The sequence below is a fragment of the Cebidichthys violaceus genome, unplaced genomic scaffold (genome assembly GCF_023349555.1).
Source record: "Cebidichthys violaceus isolate CVI_PGR_0920_01 unplaced genomic scaffold, fCebVio1.0.p SCAF_20, whole genome shotgun sequence".
Lineage (NCBI taxonomy): Eukaryota > Metazoa > Chordata > Actinopteri > Perciformes > Stichaeidae > Cebidichthys > Cebidichthys violaceus.
Window position 1 is genome coordinate 9,382,767 of NW_027176373.1, and position 10,396 is coordinate 9,393,162.

At 42.3% G+C, this 10,396-nt stretch overlaps 1 protein-coding gene across 1 annotated transcript in view; it reads right to left on the reverse strand.

Annotated features, from left to right (window-relative positions):
* Positions 1-9,120, reverse strand: part of LOC137876512 (transcription factor COE1-like) — an 82,157-nt gene extending 73,037 nt beyond the window's left edge. The window contains exons 1-4 of the mRNA XM_068716140.1: positions 8,449-9,120; positions 7,565-7,721; positions 6,733-6,796; positions 5,436-5,491 (exon numbers count right to left, since the gene is read on the reverse strand). Of these exons, the coding sequence (XP_068572241.1) occupies positions 5,436-5,491; positions 6,733-6,796; positions 7,565-7,721; positions 8,449-8,579 (408 nt within the window). The 5' untranslated portion in view covers positions 8,580-9,120. The remainder of the gene's footprint in view (positions 1-5,435; positions 5,492-6,732; positions 6,797-7,564; positions 7,722-8,448) is intronic.
* Between the last annotated feature and the right edge of the window lie 1,276 nt (positions 9,121-10,396).

Consider the following 10,396-nt stretch of genomic DNA (forward strand, 5'->3'; position numbering starts at 1 on the left):
ACAATCACTTTTCATTATTCAGTCAACATTTAACATTTGTCATTGGATAAGTGACTGTCTCTTGTTTATTTCTAACTATTTGATCAATAAAGGCATCACTGCAAACTGCAATGCAAAAATGTCAGCGATTTAAATTCACATACACACACTCTGACATATCTCATTGTAAATTTGAAATCAATAATCATCGATCATCCCTTTAGACGTTTGATAATGACTGAGGTATCACTGAGATAATGGTTTACATGTGCATGTGATGAATAGATGGCAGGGGAGCTGTATATTCACAGCTGTTCTACTACTCTTCTAACGTTTTAGAGATCGAGGAGAGTTTCCAGGTCCTCTCTGTCTGGTGTAACAATTACACCATCATTGTCACTCTACTCATCACAAATCTCCTTAACTTCTCCCGCCGAACTTGTTTGAACTTAAACATTATAACGTTAATACATACTACCACCACGCAGTAACATTAGCTGTTTCTACATGAAATAGGTGCTAACATCGCTAGGACACTTATGCGCTAATAATAATATATGGCGCTGTGATACCATATATTACATGGCAAGACTCAGTTAAGACTCACTATATCTTTGCATTGCAGTGGAGAAGTTTGACATTTGTAAAAAATTGGGCTCAAGCAATTTTCAGATGATAAGGTTGTGCCAAGAAGTAGAAGAAGTCTTTAAAATTTCTAACTTACAAAAAAATCTTGCCTATGTTTCAGCTTAGACTGTCCCACCAGGGGCCTCAGGGCAAGCATGTTCCACATGGCCCCAGCATGAGCTGGCATGTAGACTGAGCCCCTCATTTGTAGAAACTACAACAGAACATGGTCCTCAGAAACTTGCTTGGAGCTTTGTGGCATTAACAGCGAGCCACGACAGTGGCTGTAAAGTCTGAGGGCTCCATTACAATATTGTTGTAGCCTTAAGCGTTTCATTCTAATAGCTAGTCCTGGACCCTCTGTGTTTTTCTGGAATCGGATCCCCGATTCGTCTCAGGGCCCGGGGCCCCTATCAGTTACAATTTCCCATGCAGGTGCATATATTCCAGATGCAAAAATCTCTTCAGGAAATGTATCCACGCATGAATTTTGAGCCTGAAGGGCTCCTGGTGGTCCAGGACTCTACAGTCAATGCAGGCATGAGTTGCGTCTCTGTCTAACATTTCTAAAAGTTCTCCAAAAGAAGTTGTAGCTCATAGATCCAGAGAGCAAAATAAACTGGTATCCATTCTGAAAACATTTCAACAGATCGTGGCTGAAGCAAAGAAACTCCAGTTAACACACCACTGATGTTGATCCAACAGACGTTTGATTTCTTTAATCCCTCCCCATCAAAAATTGAACAGTAATATTCCCCTTTGATTATGGCTTAATGAAAGCAAATGTGAGCATGTGAACAGTGGGGAATGATAGAACAGACATAATCTGAAGAATAAATGTACTTCAGCCAGTTCTGTCTATGATTAGACCTGCTCATTGTGCCATGGGAAACGAGTGGGCCAGGCACCTTCGTCTGGACAAACATGCATCAATGCCATCTCAACCTCTATCGTCTCCTTTCTTTTATGCACTTTTTCTCTTTTGTTCTCTCTCTCTCTCACACACACACACACACACACACACACATTTCTCACACACACACACACACATTTCTCACACACACACACACACACACACACACACACACACACACACACACACACACACACAGAAGATAAATCCTTTTATACCTTTTTTTAAGTTTCTTAATTCTCTCACCTCTGCAAGAGACATTGACTGTAAAAATAAATAAGAAAATGAAGCCAATTTAGAAGAATTCTCACATTACCCATATTTCTTTTTTCCAGTTGACCATAACTTTAGCAAGATAAAGGAAACAAGCAAAAGCATCCCCTTTCGTGCAAAGTCTTGTAGAATTTAAGACCTTGATCTTGTTTCTACCAACTGCTTATGTAACATTTACTTTTCTTTAGAGTTAAGTGATGAACTAAGTAAGCAGGTCACTTTTTCATTTTGCAGATATGCCATTGATGATAGTCACTTCTTTCCCAGCAGACTCTGTGCTTTTGTTTTGCTCCGTGAAACGTTGACTCGTCTCCCTCTGTGCCACACCTGCGTCAGAATCTAACAATCCTTGCACTTGTTTTGACCCAGTTTGGATAAACACATTTGATTGCTCAGATACTATGGTATAAAAAAGAAAAAAATCCCAGAAATGAAAACTGACATCTGATGCTTCTGGTATCACTCGGTCTGTCCTGTTCGCAGCTCTAATCAGGAACAAAACAACACAGAATAATTTAAAGATAATATTGAATCCACCTTCTGTGGCAGGCTCTTGCGTACCTGTGTAACTTCCTTTTACCGTAACTTCTCCTACCATCTCAGCCCATGTTTGTCTTCATCACACTGTCACCTCGCTCGCTCCACTCTTGCCTTTCATCTGCTTTTTCCCTCCTCTGCCTCCTCCTTCTCTCCGCCTCACCAGGCCTTTCACACAGCATCTCTGCCGTTCTCTCCTCCACCTTTGAAGTAGCGTGACATGCGCGGCGTGTAAACAAGGAGCCGCTAAGCAGGGGAACACACTTCCCCCTGCGTTAGTGTCAGGTCGACTCGCGAGCTAGTGATCCGACGGGGCCGCAGTGACAGACGCTTTATTCTCCGGGACAGAGTCGAGATCAACCGGCGCTCGACGCTCTGCTTCTGAAGACTAGGAGGCGCTCTCCTCCTCCATTTAACACAATCAGTGCTGGCCGTCACACGCAGCAGGTAGACAGACAGAAATAGCAGGGTAACAGAAATGAGTGCCAAACGTTGGGGAAGGCTTTACTTTACCAGCAGAAGAATCACAATCAGAACTGTGACATAAACAGAATCCAGGATATGAGCAGCACCTAACACAGTGGTACCCAATAATAAACTCAACACTATTCAATGAAGAACATGCATTTTGTTGCTTGACAACACCGATTAACAACCAAAGCTACAAAGTCTGCAGTGTAAAGGTCCCATCTGACCATATCAAATAAATCCATCCATTGATGAGTTAAAATAAAATACAGAGAGTCAAACTCTGGCTGCAGGCTGATATTGCACTACAGTAGTAGTTTCAGTGACTCAGTGAAATGTCTCATTAAAGGTTTCTCATTGATTGGTCCCCATGAATATGTGTAATGTGTTCCTGAGGTTCACTACCCATACACCTCCAACCTCTCTCTATGTTTTGGGGATTTTTTTTTTTTTTAAATAGGTAAATGCTATTGCTGCAACTAAACATAGACTAGGAAAACTGACCCGTCCATTCTCGTAACTGACCAGTGCATTCTCGTACTTTTAGCAACTTGCATGACTACAAATGTCAAAGTGATTTGCAGCAGGTTTTCTAACTTCTGGATCAGAAGAGGACGTTCTGGTTTCTCCTCAGATATCCTCAAGCCTGTTTAAGTCCAAAATAAACCTTTAGCAGATATTCTGAAAACAGTAATAGCTTGGTTGTTGGGTAATGATGGAAGAATCCAGTTGGGATTTGAATTTTGGGGGAACTATTCTTGTGTTTTTTTGTTTTAGATCACAGTGTCTTTAATGGTAAAGTAATATAAGATAGACTACAGACAGTGTGTGTGTGGTTAGAGAGACAGTGGCCATGACATCACTGACCAACTAAGCAAACCACACGGCTGTTTTGGTTTGACCACCTGTTAATGTTCCATTCCTCTACCGCCGGGAATCATACACACACACACACACACACACACACACACACACACAAACACACACGCACACACACACACACACACACACACACACACACTTGTGAGCATGCTTTATTGCTCCATATGCAGTGTTGCCTAAGTGCCTAAACACATATATAGATACAGCACTAAATAACTGAGCTGTTTCCCATTTGTTCATCTCTCCTTCTCACTCATATATAAAACCTCCACTAGCACACGGACACACACACATACACACACACACACACACACACACACACACACACACACACAAAAGCCTGCAGATGCCCACAGCTGCAGTACACACCTGCCTGTGTCAGCGTCTCGAGAAAAAATTACTTTTCCTTTTCGAATTTCAAAATCTCTTTATGTAGGATAAAAAAATTAAAAGAAATCAGGGGTTTCATCTTTCAGACAACGCCGGGCATGCTGTATTTGTGTGTGTAAGTGTGTGTTTGTTTGTGTGTGTGGGTGTGTGTGTGTTTCAGAGGTCATAACTCCCACTCATTCTTCTTTGGACTTCCACTGCAAGGGCCTACTGAGTGTGTGTGTGTGTGTGTGTGTGTGTGTGTGTGTGTGTGTGTGTGTGTGTGTGTGTGTGTGTGTGTGTGTGTGTGTGTGTGGCTGGCTGTCAACCCACCAAGCTGAAGCTTAACATTGTTATTAGGGAACAGTGTGGCCTCTTAGGCCTGTCAGACACACGAACACACACACACATACACAGTATGTGTTGCAGCGTGGCAGCAGCAATGTGAGATTATCAGAGCCTGCAGTCAAATTAGCAAGTGTTCAGTGCGTAGCATGACTTCTTGGCTCCTCATACCACACACACAACTTAAATTCTGAGGACACTCATTGACATAGTGCATAAACCTAATTCTAACATCAACCTTCACACAGGCCTATGGAGCTCTGTCCACTTTCCAAAAATGTCCTCACTCTCAAGGTCTAAAACTCAAATTGGTTCTGACAAAGATATATGTACAAGTGCACACACACAGCATCCCTTTGAAAAAAAACAACAACAACAAAAAATCATTCCTCATTCTAACTGTTTAACTGAGGAACATTGAGAACAAACACTCCAACACTCTTCTATGTGTTGTTAAGTCTCTCTCTCTCTCTCTCTCTCTCTCTCTCTCTCTCTCTCTCTCTCTCTCTCTCTCTCTACATACAAACAAAAACACAAACATTAACAGAAAAATTGGATCGGATCAGAAAATGCTTGCTACTCAACAAACCAAATCCCAAAGGTGCTGTTATATCTTTCCACTTCCTACTGTGAGCAGCAGAATTACACCCGTTTCTCAACACCCACTCGCTGCCTCCTCGCTCTAATCACAGCTAGAGAAGTACAGGCAAAAAACGCCTGGAGCCATGACGTGTGTGTGTGTGTGTGCCCCCACCCACATACACTGTGGAAACACCCACCCACAGAATCTCACACACACACACACACGCACATAAACATGCGTTTTTTTTTTTGTGTGTGCAAGTACATGCAGATAAAGAAGAGTGGCGGAGAACAGGCGGGTCAATGGAGCAGCTCATTGTCAGAGAGGTAACAGGAGAGGTGACAGATCTCAGTGAAAGAGCAAAAGTGTGTGTGTGTGTGTGTGTGTGTGTGTGTGTGTGTGTGTGTGTGTGTGTGTGTGTGTGTGTGTGTGTGTGTGTGTGTTAAAATGTGTGTTTACCTGTTTGGTCATGGAGTCTATGAGTCGAACATAAAAGTCCTGCTCTGTTCTGATGCCTGTTGGGAGGCAGAAGAAAAAGAGAAAATCACAAACGAGAATTTCACAAGCAGAACAACATACAAAACTGCATTAGAAAATATGTCAAATTAATTTCACGTAAAACAATGATAGACTCCTGCCTTACGCAACAAGCAGCTCACAGTTATAGGGATCGCAAGAACATTAAAAATATATTTCTCACACAAAATTCCATGTATCATTTTTTTTAGACTTTTTTCTAATCTTGATAATTATTTTTATTTCATAATTTAGGCCTGAAAAATGAATTGAGGGAATAATCATTGTTTGGTTGAACTGCTCACACATGCAAGCTTCATTTTAAGAGGTTTTAAGTAGCTTGTGTATGTGTATTTTATATCACATTGTGAAAATAAATGTTTCTTGCAGCTTTTTTTTTTTTTACTGTAATACTGCGTCTAGTCATTTTTAGATATGTCAAAATTACATTTGCCTCGAAGGCCTTTCCAGTTTGGACAACATATGATCCATCTATCCTTAAACCCTCCACACTCTTTGCCAAACAACTGTGATTCAATCACCCAGAGCCCCTTATACATGCCAATTAATGGTTCCTATAGTGATGTCCAATGTCCATACCTTACAGCCAATATCACTGATAAATGGTTTGTACTGTATGTGCAACTTACTTACGATGTCCACTTCCACATGCAAATTAAATTCAAATCAATAATTCACAAATAGTAGCTGTAATGCCCACATGTCTATACTCTCAGAGGAGGCTGGGTGTAGTTTCCTTCCCAGCTGCAGACTGAGCTGATAGGCCTCAATACCACAATCCACAGCTTCCACCACAACAACATGCAACTGTCAAACAGCCCCCTTCAGACTGGACAAACTCATTTAGGGACAGTGACAGTGATGAAGCCATAAAGCTGGCATAAATTACCCACCACAGCTGCACTGAAATTGTATCATTTATCCAGATATTGATCAAATTACACAATTGTGAAACACTACACTGCAGTTTCTGAGACAAACTAATTCTGGCTGCCTGTTGGCCCTCTGCTGCACATGTTTCCATATTAAATCGAAAAAGTCAGCTGCTTCCTGTGTACATTCTGTGTATTATGTTGCAGTAGACTAGGCAATCAAGCGGATTTGGTCTGATTTATTGTCAATAACTTTATGAGTAAGTGTGTGTGTGTGTGTGTGTGTGTGTGTGTGTGTGTGTGTGTGTGTGTGTGTGTGTGTGCGCGCGTGTGCGTGTTGCACTCACCGTTACTGTAAAGAAGCTGCAGCCGGTAATGAATCCCGTTATTGGTCTTCTCTCCGCTCGTCTCCTTAACACACACACGACAAACATTGAGCTGTTTATTGACATTTTTGGGGCAAATAAAAAAATTCACATCTCTGAACATGCAAGCCCGGGAAGTGTACTTCCACGTTATTGAATTCTTTACAATGGTCATGCCTTAAATGAACGTGTGATTTATGTTCACAGCGGACATATTAAAGCAAGGCAGCCCTATAATCTCTCCACGTGTAATCATGGGGTTATTGTGGCTTTTTAATTCCTCTGTAATTATCGGTTATGTTTGGAGGGCAAATAAACCCGGCACTGAATTCTCCCACTGCAGTTCAGCTAATTTAAACGGTGTCATAATTGATGAGGAGACCGGTCGGCCCGCCGTTGTTTATATAGAACAAGTGGTTGTGTTGAATCCAGCTGTAAATTAAAATAAATTCAAATGTCGAAGTTTTTTCCCCTGTTTGTCAAATATCACAAATAGATCGAAATACATTTTTGAGTTCCAGTATGTGTATATATTGTGTTTCACCTATGTCCAATGTTATCCTGAATATTACAAATAATAACAACAATAATAATAATGATAATAATAATAATAATGCATTATAAAGACAGCAAATAATTTGTTGATGAGTTACTGTAGCCTCAATGTGTAAATGTGACGTTAAAAATGTACATCAGTAATATCAAACAGAACAATGAAATAATCAGGCCTTTAGAAAATCTAGTAGATGTTAAAGTATATTTCAGAATATTTAAAAATTGAAATAATCGGAACACCGTGAGTTTCTGCACCGACCTTCTCTTTCTCAATGAAACCCAAGAAGTTTGTCCTCTCGATCTCCACCGGCTGACCCTGCCGGTCGTACAGAGCCAGGACGAAGTGGAAGAAGTTGGACTTGCGCAGGTTTGAGGGCGGCTGCTTCTCAAAGTGAGCCCGGGCCAGACCCACTCCACTGCGGACACACATGTGGGGATGAGTCGGTGTTAGATGCTATAAAGTTTTGACTTTGTAAAGGTAGAGAAAAATGAGGATCTATAAGTGAGTAAATTATTTTTTTTATTTTCTTGATTTGACAATAAGGCTGATCTTTGTTTATAATGAAAGGCTATTTTATGAAAAAACAAAACCATATCCATGATTTTCTGAAAAGATAATCAAGTTTGTGAATATTGGAGGCTGTTTTAAACCTGAGACAGGAGGTCATAATTTATCCACCTTCTCTGGAATAGAGCATCATGTTCCCCTTGAATATAACATGTGTGTTTAGGAAAGAGTGAAGATGGACAGTTGTCGTTGTTTTTTCTCATCATTTTAAACCCCAAGCATTGCCCTAAAATTATGTATCCGTCCCTTTGCCTTCATGCTCATTAAACCATGGACAGAAGGCACGAGCATAACAATCTGAAGCAGAAACACATGTTGCCAGTAACTGTTTAGTGCGTTGTCTTAAAATGAAACAGGGCATTCAATGTGTTTGGGATTTTTATATACTGCATAAAGAATCTTAAACTTCCCAAATTATCCTAGAAACACGTTAAATCCAAATATCTTCCTCTGGATCAACACAGCCTCGTATCCTGCACGGGTGGCTGCAGGGTCCAGACAGAATAAGAAAAATCACGTTGTTTCGGTAAATGAGCAGGCTGGTAGCACGTCTCCTCAGTCCGGGTAGAGCTCACCTTTGGGCGGCCGTGTTGGCGTCCAGCACGCCGCCCCCCTGCATCCAGCTCCGGACAGTGTTCATGCCTCCCAGCGGCTCCTCCTTCAGGCTGCTGCCGCTTCGCTGGATGCTCTCTTGGATCCCAAACATGGACAAGCCTCCGTAACTCGAAGCCTGTCCCGCTGGTTCTCGGTCTCTCTCCGCCGGCCGGCTGCGCACTTGCTCTCCCGTCGCTCCTTCGCTCTGATTCAAGAGGAGCAACGTGGTTGCGCTCTTCGCTTGCAGGCGCAAGCTTTGCCAGAAGTCCAAGCAGTTGGACGATTATTCCTGTAACTATGTCCTCGTGCAGAAAGTGAGTGCTAAAAACGGAATAGCGGGCTCCAAAAAAAAGCCCCGGTGGGAAAGGTGTTTAAAAAGTCACTCCTGGAGCTGCTTTGAGATCCACAGTTCGAGCTGTCAGACAGAAAAAGAGAGATCAACTGGCACTCAGATTAGGTGTCATCACTATGTGACCCTTATTTCTTCTTCTTTTACGCACTTCGCTTTCTCTTCTTCTCCCTCAGCCCAGCGGTCCGGGACGTGTTGGGGAGGGTCGGTCTGTGGTGTCCAGTGCAGCGCTGCTTCCTGCGGATGACTCCCGAGCTCTCGCCTCTCCGCTCCCTCTCTGAGCAAATCGCTTTGTGACTCTTTCCCAAAGGACTCTCTCTCTCTCTCTGAGAACCAAACACGGGCTTCTCCCGCCCCGGGGGGAGAGGGAGAGGGAGAGAGAGAGAGAGAGAGAGAGAGAGAGAGAGAGAGAGAGAGAGAGAGAGAGAGAGAGAGAAAGAGAGAGAGAGAGATGGGAAGGGAAAGAGGGGAGGGGACAGGACGGGAGGAGAGGAGGGGAGGGGAGGAGAGGAGACGCCCCCAAACAAAGGCGAGAGCTGGAGTCAGGTCCGCCCCATGCAGCGGCCACGGAGCTCCTCTCCTCCTCTAGCCGGTAAAGGGATTTTTTTCCCGTCTCTTCTCTGTAAATGTGGATATTAATTATTGTGCCCACTACAACACTGGCAATCGACCGGGAAAGTTTCTTTACATGCAGAGCAGTCGGCTGCAGACTGGCGCTCAGCATGCTGAAATAAGCAATACATTGCTCAGCGGCACTTCAGCAGGGTGGACACTTTTTGTTTTGGCTGCAGAACAATCACGACTTCATTAACTCAAACAGCTACTTTTACGCAAGAGACACAGAGTATCATGGACATATTAAATAAGGTAACACAAAAAAGAATAGACTTCTGAATTTTGCAGTATCTGATTGAGGGAGTGGGAATATAATGTTCTTAATTCTAATATTATATTTATAAATATAGCAGACAATATATTTATACTAAACACATTAATTCTGGGTGACAGTGTTAGGGTTTGTACTTAAAAAAACTGCAATTGAAAAACAATTGATGTCTTTTGAATTGTGTATCAAACAGTCATTATTAGAGTCAATGTAGCTGCAGACATTTGTTAAATGTGATACGGAACCTCAGCCTGTACATTTAGATCTAAGTTTTATTTAGAACAACTGTAGGCTCAATTATAAAAGCCATATTTCATCGTCACAACATATCCCTGCTCCCCATTGTCCTCCCCGGGCCTGCTTATTGCAGGCAGGCGCCGCAAGACTCGCAAACAAAAGTGACAATAACAATAATTAGCTCAAAATAACAATGAACATAATTGAGGATAATTGCTACCAGATTTCCCCCCGCTTTGTCTCTCCCTCCAGCGCCATCTGTTATTTGAAACTATTTATCATGCCGCCGAGAGGGAATCCAAACCAAAACACAAATATTAATAGATAATTCCGTGAACTCTTAATAAAAATAATGCTACAGAGTATTGATCCGTCGAGGTGCAAAAGGTCAAAACACTTTTGTATTATTCAGCATGACTGTGGAAATGATTGGCAGGGCGAGCTGGCGCAGATCCAG